Raw genomic sequence first — 16,960 nt, 5'->3', positions numbered from 1 at the left:
TAATTACGTGCATATAAATTAATAATCGGTGATCTAGCTAGATTCTTGGTGCAACAATTAAATGTTTGACCAATAAAATCAGAAAAATTGGCCTCAATAAATGTACTTTGAATTGATTGTAATATTGATCTGCATCCAACCAATCCTAATTTTAAATGTCCTAATAACTGCAAACAATTTCTTTTATCATAAATTATTAAAATATAAATGTATTATATTTCTAAGATCATAAAAATAAATATCCATTCATAAGGGATCATTTTGTGTATTTGTCTGTCTAATATCAATCCCTATTCACCAAGAAAAAAAAAAGAGAAACAAGTGAACATCTTTTTTAAGTTTTAAATTTCTAAAATCGTTTGCTATTATCCAAAAGTATCTTTCAAATTGTCAAATGAATATTAGCTTAGATGACAAGAATGTTGCACGAATTTCTAAAGATTGTATGTTTGATAAGATTTATTTTAGTAATGTCATTGTCACATGAGTTAAGTTGATAGGGATTGAAGGTTAAACTAAATTAATAATTAAAAAATGATACCTTTTAAATTGGGGTCTTATATAAAAAAATAAAAAAAAATCTATTTCTCACAAAAAAAAAAAAAAAGAAATATATATGCAGAGATATGCTATACTTGTTATATCATATTCTTATCACACTTGTTCCCTCATACTATCCAGTAAGTGTTAATTAAATTAATCATACGCATGCAATGTAACACATATTTTATTATATATGCAACAAAATTACATCAAATATTTCCAAAAAAAAAAAAAAAAGTTGATCAAAATAATTGATGGATGATTGAAGTTATTACATGATACCCACATGAAGAATTGGCAATTCCTGATTGTAAAAATTGAGAAATTAAATTTGTGGTGAAGTAGGACTCTAGCGTTTGAGATAGATAAGAGGATGGTTTTAGTTATTGTTGAAATCTGACAAAAGCAGACAGCTATTGATTAACGGAAAAAAAATGTGAAGAGTGAACCTTAAAGCAGGCAAGAATTGTAGGAGACATGAAGTTGTAAGTTGTAACACGTGCAGCTGATCCTCTTTCCCGGCTTGAAATGCGTCCAAACTCATCATCGTCTTCCCACCACGCTTTCACGAAGCAAGCATTAAATTATGGCTCTCTTCCTGCGATTGTCAAGTAAACACGAAAGCACTAATGATATATTTTAAAAGTGATGATATATTTTAAAAGTTATTATACAAATTAATTAAATTAAATTTTAAATTTATTTTTTAAAAAAAGCTATTAAATTTTAATTTTGAAATATATTAATGAAATTTATGAAAATAATAAAATAATAACAAAAAAGGATTATGCTCTTATTACATAATTTAATTAGATTTAATAATTTAAAATATAATATGATGATATGATAAAAAAATAGGATACGCAAATGATATAATTTAAAATTGTAATAATAATTATATATAAATTTAATAAAACAAAAATTTTATATTTTATATTTTTATATTGATATAAATTATATCATGTAATTTTTAAATATAATATAATATAAATACATGAATTTTAATATTTTATATAATATAAATATACAAATCGTTATATCTAAATCCAATATATTGTAAAGAAAAATAAAAATGTCAACCAAAAGACCAAATCACTACCACCCAATCACAAAAATTGAGGTTAAAAAATTGGTTGACTTCTTTAATTTGGGACTAATTCCATTTTGGGTTTACACTTTACAGATCACTTTCATATGTTGCCTTGTTCTCTTTCACAAGCATTGGTTTCCCCATTTTTTTTCGACAAGAAAAATAAAGGGATTTTGTTACACGCATCATCTACACATTAACAATGCCATAAATTCATGGATTTTGTTGTTACTTGTTTCATCAACCATGTTGATTTTCTTTTTAATTCTTCTTAACAATTGGTGCTCTTTAATCCTTTTTAATTTATTTTTGACCGAAAAAATAGAGATAATAAATTACTTGAACACTTTAGTCAAGAAAAGATGTATCGTATTTTATATAATATTTATTGTTTGAAATTAACACTAACAATAAATCATGAATAAAATTCAATTCAAAATCATTTGCGTCGAGATAAATAATTTACCTTTAATGACCATTAATGATGAACTTTTTTTTACAAAATAAATGATAAACAAAAAATTACACTTAAACCAATCCTAGCAAGAATTCCCCATTATACTTATGTGATAAATATTTTTACAATCATTTAACAATAAATATTTTAAGATAACGTTAGGTATCTTTTATAAGATCATCATGTTAATGTAATCATTGAAGTGATTTTATTATTAAAGTGATTTTAACACTCAGTTACTTGAAATTACTTTATTTAGTTAACAATCATTGATTCTTAAGAATTAATGATAACTAAGTTTGGTATTACTAAAAATTAAATATTATTTTGTTTAAAAATATGAAAATAATTATGCATATTGTAATAATTTTAAGATTGTTTAAAAATAATAATTTGTAAAATATAAATAATATTTGTTTATTGTATAATAAAATATAATTAAAAATTTAAGTAATAAATATATTTATTGATAAGTAAATTGATTTTTATAATATAAATTATGTAAAAAAATATTTGAATTAGAAAAAAAAAACCAATCTATAAATTCATAATAAAAGAAAAATAAAAAATTATATTATATAAATATTAAAAAAAGAGAAAAATGCACAAATTATTTTAAAATTTGTTACAATGAATATTAATTTAAAATTACAAAAATTTATAATATAAAATAATTACAATTTTAAGATACAATAAGTTTTTAATTTATATCTTAAATAGATAAAATAGATTATTATTAATTTTATATACTAAATTTACCTCGATGATAAAAAATTTTCTTCATTTTATATGAGAATTAAATTATTATTTAAAATGATAATCTAATTACTTTCAATGATCTAAAATCACTTTCATATAAGATCACTAAATATTTACTAAACATTAAAATCAAATCATCCTATATAAATCAATATAATTTTTGAAATTGTTATCTTATATTAAACATTACCTAATTACATTAATAAACCATTCATTGGAACCCAAACATACGGGACTCATCGTTGAGGATGACAACATGTTGATTGGAAACTTGAAAAGTCAGATTTCAAAATAATTGGCCGAAAGCTCTAATTCCAACAAAATACAAGTCCATGATATCTTGCCTACAATTCAGCCGAAAAGATTATTACAACTAGTAAGAGGCAGCAAACAGGTGAGATCTATTTCAAAGTAAAACAACACTAAAATCAAAATTTTTTTTCTTAATCTATTTTAAGTCAAAAGTAGTTAATCAATTCAAAATGAAAAAGCAAAAATGTTATTATTAAGAAAAAAAAAAGTGTGTTTTATATATAAAAACTTTGTTAACGGTAGATGAGATGATTTTTTTTTTTTTAAATAAAATAATTTATTAGTGCTACAAACTAGATCTATCCAATGATCAAGTTATCTGTCTCATCCGACGGACAAAATTTTTTGAACCCGAGTTCTCTCATAATATTATTTAATTAATAAAAAAATTACTTAATTTTAATTTTAAATATATATTTTTTTAAAAATAAAACCTTTTAAGCCCAATAAATAAGATTGGGCAAAACCTTGGGCCAAATTTTAAAAAATTAACTGGGCTTGGTTGGGTCTGGTTCGACCCATAGACAGCAGATGGGTCATACCAGTCCAACCCAAACCAAGCCCATCCACATCCCCATTCTCCCTACAATCTTCCAACGTCTATATTGCCTTGAAAATTTTAAATTTCAAAATCAGAAACGCTTCAATTTTCTTCCTTCCAAATTCGTCTCTCTCTCTTCAATGGCGATGGCGACCCCAACTCCAACAAAAACCCCGGTAGACAAATCCAAAAGATCCCATTCTCACCACCATTCACATGAGTCTTCCTCCTCTTCTCTGTCCCGTTTCGAGGCCTACAACCGCCTCCAAGCAGCCGCGGTGGCCTTCGGAGAGAAGCTTCCGATCCCGGAGATCGTTGCCCTCGGTGGTCAATCCGATGGAAAAAGCTCTCTCCTTGAAGCTTTACTTGGATTTCGTTTCAATGTGCGTGAAGTCGAGATGGGTACTCGTCGGCCTCTCATTTTGCAGATGGTTCATGACCCTTCTGCCCATGAGCCTCGTTGTCGCTTCCAGGTGGTTTTCCATTTCGTTTTTGAATGAATTTTTTCTATTAATTATTTGATTTGGTTTGGGTTTAATGGGTTTTAAGGATTTTTTGGGTTTTTTCTTTTTTCTATTTCTTTTTAAAGTTTTATGCTGATGTTATAATTTGCTGAATCAGGTTTTTTTATTTGTTTATTTAATTTATAGGAAGTAAAAAAAAAAAAAAAAACTGAAACAGGGTTTTTATCTGAGTGTTTTTCATTGAATAAATGCTCTATTTCTAGAGTCTGCTATGTTTGCTCTTTCTCTTGTCATTGATACTAATAATTGACAATTAAAACAGGAAGAAGATTCTGAAGAATATGGAAGTCCAGTTGTTTCAGCATCAACAGTTGCAGATATTATAAAGTCAAGAACAGAGGCACTTCTGAAAAAGACTAAAGCTTCAGTAACTTCTAAGCCAATTGTAATGAGAGCTGAATTTGCGCATTGTCCTAACCTCACCATCATTGATACCCCAGGTTTTGTTCTTAAGGTAGGTTGTCAATTCACATGAAAAAAAATCAGACATGGATTGTTTGATATCTTGTAATATAATAATTTTCTTTATGAATCAAAATATATGGTTGGAAAATTTCTTGACAGGCAAAAAAGGGAGAACCAGAGAACACTCCTGAGGAAATTCTTTCCATGGTGAAGTCCCTAGCTAGTCCTCCCCATCGTATTCTGTTGTTCCTTCAGCAGAGTAGCGTGGAATGGTGCTCATCGTTGTGGTTGGATTCAATTCGTGAAATTGATCCAACTTTTAGAAGAACAGTAATTGTGGTCTCCAAGTTTGATAACAGACTCAAGGTACAGATTTCTAGCTTTCCTTTTTGGTTTTGTCATCTATGAGATGTAACATTGAGCTGACACATGCACGCACACACTTAGACACTACATTGACATGTTACATTTAGCTTATTGGACTGACTGAATAGATATGCAGAACAACTTGGAGGTTAGAAATTCCTGAGAAAATAATTACAAGATATCAGATATTGAGGGATTGAAAAAATAGGTCTTGCTTGTTGCTTGATAAAATCTGTCTCTGTGTGGATAACTTGATCCTGTATCTGAAATTGTGAGGAATTTAATTGTGATAATTCAATTAATGCAGGAGTTTAGTGACAGATGGGAAGTGGATCGTTACTTGGGTGCAAGTGGATATCTTGGAGAAAATACTCGGCCATTTTTCGTAGCATTGCCAAAGGACAGGAACACCATCTCAAATGATGAATTCCGAAGGCAAATATCGCAAGTGGATGCTGAAGTTTTACATCATCTGCATAATGGAATCAAGGGAGGTTATGATGAAGAAAAGTTCAGGCCCTATATTGGTTTTTGTTCTTTGAGGGAGTATTTAGAATCAGAACTTCAAAAGAGATACAAGGAAGCAGCTCCAGCAACTCTGGCATTGCTTGAGCAACGATGCAGTGAAGTCAACATTGAGCTGGCAAGAATGGACTCCAAAATACAAGCAACTTCTGATGTTTCTCATCTCCGAAAATCAGCCATGATGCATGCAGCTTCTATTAGCAATCACGTGGTAAGACATCCCTCTCACGCAGCTTTTCATTTAGTGCAGACAAACAGTCTCATCATATGAGATTTTAGCTACTTGAAAAAAAAAATCATTTGCACTTCTGGTAATGCATATAATCGTTTGGCAAATTGAACCACTCTCATTAGTGTTGTGTTCCAACTTTTGGGTAACATCATATTTTCCCTTATACTTCTGCAGTAAGGTTTAATACATAGCAGTTTCTCAATGTGAATTCATCAGGCCAGATTTGAGTTTTTGGAATTTAACTGTTGCTTCCATCATAAAGCCTGTGGTTTGATCTAACAAGAAATTTATCCCACTGCTTTGTTTCTTAAGGGAGTTTTGATTGACGGAGCAGCAGATCCGGCCCCAGAGCAGTGGGGGAAAACAACAGAGGAGGAAAGATCAGAGAGTGGGATAGGGAATTGGCCAGGTGTTACTATTGATATAAAACCTGCTAATGCTATTCTTCGTCTTTATGGCGGAGCTGCTTTTGAAAGGATACTGCATGAATTCCGCTGTGCTGCATATTCCATTGAATGTCCCCCAGTATCAAGAGAGAAGGTAGATATTTCAAATTTGAAATTTGCTCCAAGCATATTATGTTTGAGCATTTGATTTGATAACTGATGGATTGGTAAATATATTTATTTTCCTAAAACAGGTTGCAAATATCTTACTTGCACATGCTAGCCGAGGTGGGGGTAGAGGAGTAACAGAGGCTGCTGCAGAAATTGCACGTACTGCTGCACGGTCATGGTTTGCTCCTCTCCTTGATACAGCTTGTGATCGGCTTGCCTTTGTTTTGGGCAATCTTTTTGACATTGCTCTAGAGAGAAACCGCAGCTGGGAATCAGAATGTAAGAAGCTCTTGAAATTTCCTTTATTTTCATAATTGTAGTTGATAGCCATTTTTACTTCATTGACAGATATTTTAGCTATCATTTTGGAGAGTAATTATCTTCCAAGAGATGGTATCTACTGACACAAATATTAGTAATCCCACTCCTATGGATAAGTCCACGAACTGCATGGAGCATTTACCTCCCTTACCCAACTCCTCTCTGACCTTATGACATAAGGTTAGGGTGTATCCAGGAAGATTATCAGCTTTGTGGTCTTCATACATCTCATTAAGGAATATGAAATGGGAGAAAACTGATGATACTTGTTTGTTAAATCTATGATCAATTGGTAATTGTTGTAATATCAGCCTTTTCATTGACTACTTTGTGGGATTTGGAATGTTGATAGTTCCAAATTGATTGGCAAGCTATGTTTTAGTTAATAATTTACCTATTTATTTCTTTTGATTGCACAGATGGGAGGAAAACTGGAAACATGGATGGGTACGTTGGGTTTCATGCTGCTTTAAGGCATGCATACAATCGCTTTATAAAGGATTTGGCCAAACAGTGCAAGCAACTAGTTAGGCATCATCTTGATTCAGTTACAAGCCCATATTCTCAGGTTTGTTATGAGAATGTCTTTCAAGGAGGCTTTGGCTCAAGTGTAAGCTCACATTACAAATATAACCAAGCTTCAGCTGCTTCTTTTTGCCTCGAGCTATCTGATAGTGGGCAAGTATTGCGTGAGGAGACAATGAGAGATCAGGAGAACATACCTCCTGAAAAGAATGCACAGCAAACCACTCCAGGAAAAGGAACAGAAGCTAGAGAAGCTCCCCAAGAAAGCCAAATGACTGTGCCTGAGACTCCATCTCCGGACCAGCCATGTGATGTGGTATATCCTGTGGTAAAGAAGGAGCTTGGAAATTGCATTGAAGTTGGACCAAGAAAACGTATAGCAAGAATGACAGGCAACAGAAATACTGAACATCTGATGAAAGCTCACAATGGCAATAGTCTTTTATTTGGTAATGGTGATAGTGGTTCAAGATCAAGTTCAGCTTACTCTGAAATCTGCTCATCAGCAGCACAACATTTTGCACGTATTCGTGAAGTTCTTGTCGAACGCAGTGTGACATCAACTTTAAACTCTGGATTTTTAACCCCATGGTAAATCCTTTAATTTCTATTTTTATCATTATTTCATATAGCTAGTACATATACCTTAAGCTCAAAAGGATACAAAGGTAGGTAGTTTCCCTGAAACTTGATAATTCATAACAATTCTGTTGGTATATTAAGTGGTTTTTTCCTTGCACTCAAACTTTTTTCTCATCCTTCATTTCATGGTACATGAGAAACTGATTGATGATTGAAGTAAATAGTCATTCATATTACATTCGTTATTCTTCCTTTTCATTTTATCTAGGAAATGAGTACTCTCACGTCATATTATTGACTTCATTTCACTTCAGATAGGATTCTAATAAATGCTGCTAATTCTTTGCTTTATTTGGATAGCCGGGATAGGCTTGTGGTGGCACTTGGCTTGGACCTGTTTGCTGTGAATGATGAGAAATTCATGGACATGTTTGTTGCTCCTGGTGCCATTGATGTGCTGCAGAACGAACGACAATCTCTTCAAAAACGCCAGAAGATACTCCAATCTTGCTTAAACGAATTCAAGACTGTTGCTCGAGCACTTTGATCAACACGAGTTTCTCCATGAAACTGTGACCACTCCAATCTAAAACAATGTTGTTTCACATCTAGTGAAGAGAAGAAAAAAAACACTTCATTCATGTATTTCCTTTAATGCTGTTTGATAATGTAGCAAATTGTTTTTCTACGGTGGTTCAATTTTAAACAACAAAAGACAGGAAAGAACATATGCAAGCTTTACAGTTTAAGATACGATTTAAAATTTTAGTAAAAATTATAAATGAATTTAGAAAAATTAAAAAAAAAATGTTGTGTTATTATATATTTATATGAATTTGATAAAATAATTTTTCATATTTTATATATATTTAATATGATATAAATATAATAAAAATATCCGAACAAATATACGAAATCTAATTTATCGATCAGGTAGCAACTAGGTAATGAAACAAGTACTTTTTCCTCACATTTTTCCCCGCTCAACAGTTGCTGGGCCAGTGGTCCATTGTCACCAAGCAAGTTGAGTGGATGCTAAGGGGAAGGTAGACAGATTACCATGGGCCATGGCTAACGGTATATTAATGAATCAATTGTCCACGAGTAGATACATTAATTCATAAGGTTGAATTTATATTTTATTATATTTTTAAAAATTATATTAATAATTTAAATTATATAAATTTTAAAAAATAATAATTTTAATTAATAAACAAAATTATCTTATTTTAATTTTTATATACATTAAATATAAAATAATATTTAATTTAATCTAATTTATAATATTATTTTATTTTATTTTATTTTATCATAATTTTATGCATTAAAACACATCCAGCATTTTTTATAGGAAAAATCCTTGATCTAAAATAACTTTAACAAAATAAGTTTTTGGCTTTTTACTAAAGATTCTTCGCTAGGATCCTTTAAACAAGCTTTTATGAACACTTTGGATTTATGTATCATAAAAAAACTGTAAAAATCCAAGGGAGATAAGTCATTAATTCAATTCTCTTTGGATTCATGTACCATAAAAAAAAAAATGTAAGATGTTCAATTTTTTAGATAGTGATAACTTATTTTGTTTCAATTCTTATTTTTTTAAAAATATACGTATCCGACATGTATTTAATAAACATGAGTACGAAATTCAACTCTTCAAATGTACGAATAGAAGCTCAGAAAAAAATTATTGTACTTTGTGTTGTATATATATGTCTGTTTCCAACACTTACCTTGAGTGAATAGCATGGATGAACTTACCAATTGAACCGTCTTCTCTTGTCGTAAATTCATCCTTTAATTTTCTATTTACAGATTCTCTTCTTTTACCATAAGAGGGGGAAAATGGTGGGGTTGGCTACTAGGTTATGTTGGGTTCAAATTTCAACTAATGATTAAAAAAATTTGATGGATAAAACAGAAAAAACAAATTGTAAAGTATAGCCCACTTAAATGGAATTTCAAATAGTATGATGGCTTAGATGTTATTCATGATGACTATTATTACTTTTTTTTTTTTACGATTTTAAAATTAAAATTTTAATATTTTATCAATAAATTATATAATTTTTATGAATATTTTATCAACAAAACATATAATTTTTGTGAATGATTAAAAATTTTTTTATAAATATTTTATCAACAGATCATACGATTTTTATGGATAATTAAAATTTTTTCCTTTATAAGAGAAACACAAAAACAAACATAAAAATAAAGAAAGACAGATATAGTGAAACTATTCATGAGCCTTATAACATGAATTATATCTGGTCCCCTTCCTCTTTTGTCTCCCATGGTAGAGACCTTTTCCAACAAGACAAAATTTTTTTAAGTTGGTTTTTACAAGGTTATCCCTATTCTAATTCCTATCATCATATAATTCAAAGGTCTCATAATCAAATTTTGAGTTGAATAAGTATGATTTATAGGATGATTAAATATTACTTTCTAATATTCCTACCATATAATTCAAAATCTCATTCCCCAACATAATAATAAATTTAGAATTTCCTATGAACTTTCTGAAAATATAGACTCTCATCTTGAGAGATTTTATGCTTAATATGATTTGAAGAGGAAATTGTATTTTTTTTTTTTAATAGTGAAACCAAAATTACTCCCTTCATCCCATAAATTAAAGTTCTATAAAAGTATATTTGAAAATCTCTTCATTTAAGGTGTTTGGGATTTTTTTTTTCATATTTTACTTAGTAATGTATTTAAAATGAAATGAAATCAAATAAAAAATCAAAGGAAATTATTTATGGGGAGAGGGAGTATATTATGTTTAACTCATGCCATTGTTGAAAGCAACTACCCAACAATTGGTATAGGAAACGGCTTTCTTTGCCAAATACTTAGACTTCCATTTTATGGATTGTGGAAAAAATTGGCTACCTCTTCAACTACTTTACTAGTGCAAATTAGGTTAACAAGACTAACTTAAGATTGAATCAAACTCCTAGATGAAGTACTTCAACTAATCATTTGTCAACATTTCGGGTGCATGTTCTTGTTTTTCCAATAATCAGGTACTCCAAAAATTTGAAGAAACCTTCATCCAGTTCTTAAGAATTCACCCTCAATACCCTTTCATCCATTCGTTCATCATTTTTAAATCATTCAATTTCTCAAATTTGGATGTAATTGAAAAAAAAACTCCATACTTGAATAGGCATAATTAGAAGGAGGCAATTACTTCTTGATAATCCAAAAAAAAAAAAAAAAAACACTTCCATCTCCTACTCTTTTAACCCAAAAATTTTCCTTTTTACTCCACTTAATTAACAATTAGTTTATTGATCACTTGTGATTATTGTAAGAGAAATGATATATACTTGCAAGCTGGACCAAATATGCAACACGATTATTCAATTATTGAAAAAGAAGATGAAGTTGACTATATATTAATACAATATAAAAGTGTAATACGATGTGATTACTAATCAGATTACATCTCGATTATAATATGTGCGATTCTTAATACCAAAAATATGAAAGATGTAATCATGTCAATCATTGAGCAAGAGGAAATTTATAAGAAGAAAAAAAAAAATTTTTTCGTTTTTTCTTAATATTTCCTCCATTTTGTTTTTTTTTTTTTTCCTGCTTTCTCAATAGGTTGATGGTAAACCATTATTGTCATTATCGAGAGTCATTAAAAGAGAGCAAAATGGTGGAGGGCCATTAAGCTTTGACTTACAACCATGCAAGCCATGGACAAATTCCCTTTCACTCAAACTTTTCCTTTTGTAATCAAGGGAAAGGATACAAAAGTCAAGGTCTCCCACATTCACCTTTCAATCAAAATGTTTTTTTTTTTTTTTTAATACAACCAACACACTCACCCACCATGAAACTTTCTTCCCTTTGTTCTCTTCAAACCCGATTTTTTCCTTCATCAAAATTTAAATTGTCTTTTCTTTCAATCTCCCATAATCATCAACATATTTTTCTTATAATTTTTAACTATGATATTAAATTCTCTTTTAATATTATCTTTTTGTCAATTATTTGCATTGAAATCTCACCCTTTACTTAGACTACAAATAGCACATCAGTTTCTAGATTATCAAATTAAGTGGGGTGCTTAAGAAAGTTTAATTACTTCTTCATTTCAACACGTGGTTTTGAGAGTTGTGATATACAAATTTCTACCCTCAAATTTGAATGCATTTATGTCTTAAATGTGTTTTGAATAGGAGTGTGTATAAGTCAGTTTCAACCGATTAGATTGATTAAAATTAACTAAGTTTGATTAAATCAATTCGATTAATTCGATTTTGATAATAATTGATTAAATTAAGAACTTTCCTTTCTAGTCATCTCAAACACCAATCTTGTTTGTATGCTCCGAAATGGATTGAACTTTGACATAACTTTCTATTTTTAGTTATTAAAAACCATATATAATTATATTGAAGTCAAATGTTGTTTTTTTTTTTTTTTTTTTAAATTAACTTGTTTAATAAAGTTAAAATATCTAATTTTGGACAAAGAATAATATTTTTTTTTTAATATAAGTAGAATCAGTTGACATTAGGTTACAAAATTAAAATGAATTCTCATCTTCCATCACATATATATAAACACTATAAGTAATTCATAAAGTTGAATTTGAAAATTTTTAAATTGAAATTTTACATTTTAATCATTAAGATATCCTTTAAAAATAAAAAGTGTAATACATGACATCATATATATAGTTTTTACATTGAAATTATATTTTGAAATAATTATAAAACACATTTAAACATTTGCCTCAATCATAGCTCAAAGTGTAGGTTTCAATACATACATATATATATATATATATATATATATATAAAGAGAGAAAAGATTCATTTATACTAATGTAATTTTTACATTGTTTTGGATTGTTGGATCAAAATTATTAAATATAAATTTTATTTTAATTCAAATGAGTTATGAATTTAATTTTGATTCAAAAGTACAAAAAAATACGAGTTACACTAGTTTAAGTAAATCTTTACTCATATATATATATATATATATATATATATATATACCTTCTTTAAAAAAAAAAAAAGGAAACAAATTTGAAGTTTAATTTAATTGGTTTATGCATTCATTTCTAAAAGATAAATTTGTAAGTATAATCTTAAATATCAAGAATCATATGTGAATATTAAAATACCAAATTTAATTATATTATGTACCTATTTGAACAAACATAATTGATAAGCAAAAGTAATTGTAATTTTCTGAAAAGATTAGGTCTTTCTCTTTATTATTCTCTTACTGGTGACTCTCGATGAATAAATATCATTAATTAGAAGTGAAAATGTGACATTAGCCAATTTTTATTAAAACCCTAGAAAACATCCCAATAAAGGTTTACTAGGCCAAATGCCTATATAATCATCAAATCACACAATTCAATAAGATATGCAAAACTCACATATAAGTAATTACAATTAATTATTTAAATTCTCATACTTGTCTTGAAAATTAAATTTATCAACCTATTTTATTAAATTATAAAATCACTAATTAATAATAATCCACTTACTAAAAAATTCTAACAACATTCAATAGAATTAAAATTAAAATTTCAAGACATATAATTTATTCCGTCAATTATCTCTAAATTATGATTTTATTTTTTTATAAAAACAAAACTCAATATATATCTAGATTGCCAAAAGATGCCATTCATCATTAAACATATAAAAATAGGCATGTATGCTGCAAAATGAGACAAGAAAGTAAAACTTTTTCCTAAAGTAACAAATATTTAATTGCTAGACAAAATCATTTCCTTATGTTATAATCAATTCAATGCTAACAATAATATAGGTTAATTAATGTAATTATAGTGCGAAATACTTTCCAATTTCCCAATTTTTTATGTTCTTTATAGAAAAAAAAAATGATTTGGAATCTAAATGGCCGGTTTTTTAGCTCAAAAGATGAAGCTAAAAATATTGGCTTGACTTTGAGTGTGACGTTGGGAGACAAAACGACCGAGTTTGGCGGTCCCAACAAAGCATCTTAAGCAAAAATTAAATCGAAAGTAGGATTCTTAAAAAAAAAAAAAAAAAAAAGAGGTTGGCACTATTCCAATATAAGAAAACAACCACCAAATTGACACCAAATTTTAACATTTTTTTTAAGGATTTAGTCAAGCCGGCCAAACCCTAACATTATTTTATTTTCTTAAAAGTTTTCTATGCTTAATTTAAGATCTAGTGCAATTTTTCGATAATTAATAACAGGATTATGATAATCAACTTAAATATATACATTTTGTGACAATTTTGAAAATTTTAATTCAAAATCTTATTATGAATGGCAATAATAAGTTTTAATTTTATTTTTATCTTACTAAATGTTATGATACGGATGTGTGATTTGAGTTGGAAAAAATATATATGTGTGATTTAAATTACGATTGTACTTTCTTTTCTTTCAATTTCTTCATTTTTTGTGAAGTTAATGGCTTTTATTTGATGGTCCTGTCAATGGTTTTGTAGGAGCTTTGGGACAGCTTGATAATTGCTAGCTTATGGGAATTTTCTATAGAAATGTTGGATGTGTTTTATGTACAGAGAAGTTTTGTAATTACCTTTGCTTGTGTTTTAAAAGAATGAATTAAACTTGCCAATTGGTAATTTGGTTTGTCCCTCTAAGGTAATTACAAAGTAAGTTCATGAGTTGGATCCTCTAATTTTAATCATAGCAAATATGTTATTGGAAAATTGAAAAAATAAAAAATCTAAATTGGAAGTTGAAATTGTTAGAAAAGTAATAGTGTATGTGATTTCTCTTATAGGGACAACAAAACTGACTAGAATTCTTTTGATAAAGTTTGTAAGGTTTATAATTAAAGAGTTTTTAGAGTTAAGTAGATCTGACAATTTATAATACGATACGATGATATGATACAAAAATGATATAAATAATGATACAAAGATAACATTGTTTAAAATTGCAAAAAAAATCATAAATAGGTTTAATAAAATCAAAAAAATTATATTTTATGTTTTCGTATTGATACAACTGTGACATGCAATTTTCGTGTAAAACACAATACGAATATAATATTTTATATAACACGATAATACGAATTATCAAGTCTAGATTTAAGTATCATCTTGTGTGGATTTAATTGTTTAGTTAAATTTTAATTTATTAATTGTTTATTTGATGAGTGTAATTTGATTATAATGTAATAATTGAGTATTCAATTGATTATATAAATTTAATATTTGATTGTGATTATAACTTATATTTTTACTTGCAATTAAAAAACAATTAAACTAAAAAACCAAAACCCATAAACGGATGGAATTTGGTGGATAAATCAATGATATTTTCTGTTCTATTATTGAGATAATTGAAAATCATGTCACTTTTCCATAAAAATACTTTTAAACTATTGTTTGAACTTTAAAGAGTGAATAGGAAAATTTAGTTCAATTAATTTATATAGTTATCTAATGACATTTAATAGATTTAAAATTTAAATTTCAACACGTATAATTTTTTTTTTCATCTCTAAACTGCAATCCAATTTGGACAAAACAAAAGTCACATAATAATACAACTTGTAAAAAAATTAATCACATGCTGTAAGATCATGTTTGATGCATAAGATGATGAATAAGATAGTATGATAATCATTTTATATTATATTTGATTTGTATGTAATTGAAAGGGATAAGATTACAGGAGAATTATATCCTCTTGGTAGAGAATAATTCAATTTTCTTAAAGTAGAGAGAAATGTTTTTAATTCATGGAATTAAACTTATATAACCTATTATATCATTAAAAATTATATTAATAATTTAAATTATATAAACTTTGAGAAAAGATAATTTTGACTAATAAATAAATTATCTTATTTTAATTCTTACATACATAATTAATCTTATTTATAATATTATTTTATCTTATTATATCCTATCATAATCTTATATATCAAACATGACCTAAGTATATACATATTTTTTGTCTACACGAACAAAAGATTAGGGAATAAATGTGGATCACTTTAGCATTTTTTATCAAAAAGAATACCATTGAGAGAGAGAGAGAGAGGAAACTGAAGTGCAGCTAAGGATTTTAACCCTCTAAATACTTCAACTGCTTTGACAAGCATTTGACATTGAGGGACTTTTTCACAAGACTTAAAAAAAAAAAGAAAAAAAGAAATCATTTTCATGCAATAATATTTTATGGGTTTTATGCCAAAACAAAGAGAATTATTATTATTATAATCAAATATTGCGTTTTATATAAAAAAAATTAATTAATGAAATCAAAGACTAATAAATCAAAATATAATTGAATAAATTCAAATTAAAATTTGAACCAATTACATTTTTAGGCATTAAGAAAAATGACAAATTTTGTGATATTATAAATGATCAATTTATGTCTGACACTCAATTTAATTAATATATTTGGATAATGGGATGGCAAGACTAATAAGATGGTGAAAGGTCTCAAAGTGAAACTTAGGTTTGATTCCAAAGAATTTGCAAGATATGGTAACAACTTTTGAGGATAATGCCCTAATGATATTCTATGATGGATAAGAGACCACTTTTTTTTTTTTTTTTTAAAGAAAATTTGACGTTTTGTTGATTGTGCTTTGATGGAGGATTGTAGGATTTTAAGCAAATTAAACCAATGCTTTTTTGCATAATTGGAAGGTGTTAGGCACTCCACAATATAGACAGTAATGATTTTGGTTGTGAAAGGAAGAATGTGATCCCTTTTCAAGAAGAAAGCACTGTGTGTTTGTAATGGAACTTTGGTCCCCCACCCTTTAATTTCAAACCTCTCCATATAAATATATATACACTCACACACACACACACATATATATATATATATATATATATATATATATATTCTTATCTTTCTCATTGTACATAGGTATTCGATTCTCTTTTTTTTTTTTTTTTTAGAAATAATTATTCGCACTGATAATGAGACTTTTAAATTTTAAGAACGAGTTTAAAAAGTTATTACATTTTTTTTATTTTAATAAAGGGGATTCGAATTATGTTCTTTTAAGCATAGACAAAGCTGGTTAGGGTTTGATAAATTTGAATTTGGCCCAGTCAGGGTTTTAAAGCTTTGGTCTCTCTTTACCAAAATTTGGTATCAATTAGAGTTCTCAAATTTTTTTTCCCTACTTCTATCTCATGCCTTCAATCAAACTTTTAATTGTTTAAAAA

General features: G+C 28.0%; 1 protein-coding gene across 1 annotated transcript; it reads left to right on the top strand.

The window, feature by feature from the left end:
* The first annotated feature begins 3,795 nt into the window (after window positions 1-3,795).
* Window positions 3,796-8,466, top strand: DRP5A (Dynamin related protein 5A). Its single transcript, XM_022862257.2, has 8 exons — window positions 3,796-4,175; window positions 4,489-4,680; window positions 4,791-4,997; window positions 5,305-5,733; window positions 6,067-6,294; window positions 6,395-6,590; window positions 7,052-7,748; window positions 8,100-8,466. The coding sequence occupies exons 1-8, from the start codon at window positions 3,843-3,845 to the stop codon at window positions 8,284-8,286; spliced, it is 2,469 nt and encodes an 822-aa protein (XP_022717992.2). The 5' UTR covers window positions 3,796-3,842; the 3' UTR covers window positions 8,287-8,466.
* Window positions 8,467-16,960: the final 8,494 nt, after the last annotated feature.

Source organism: Durio zibethinus, chromosome 25, assembly GCF_047325235.1.
Source record: "Durio zibethinus cultivar Kanyao isolate XHJ-2024 chromosome 25, ASM4732523v1, whole genome shotgun sequence".
NCBI lineage: Eukaryota > Viridiplantae > Streptophyta > Magnoliopsida > Malvales > Malvaceae > Durio > Durio zibethinus.
Note: the sequence above shows the minus strand (reverse complement) of the source record. Positions and strands in the feature narration are given on the sequence as shown.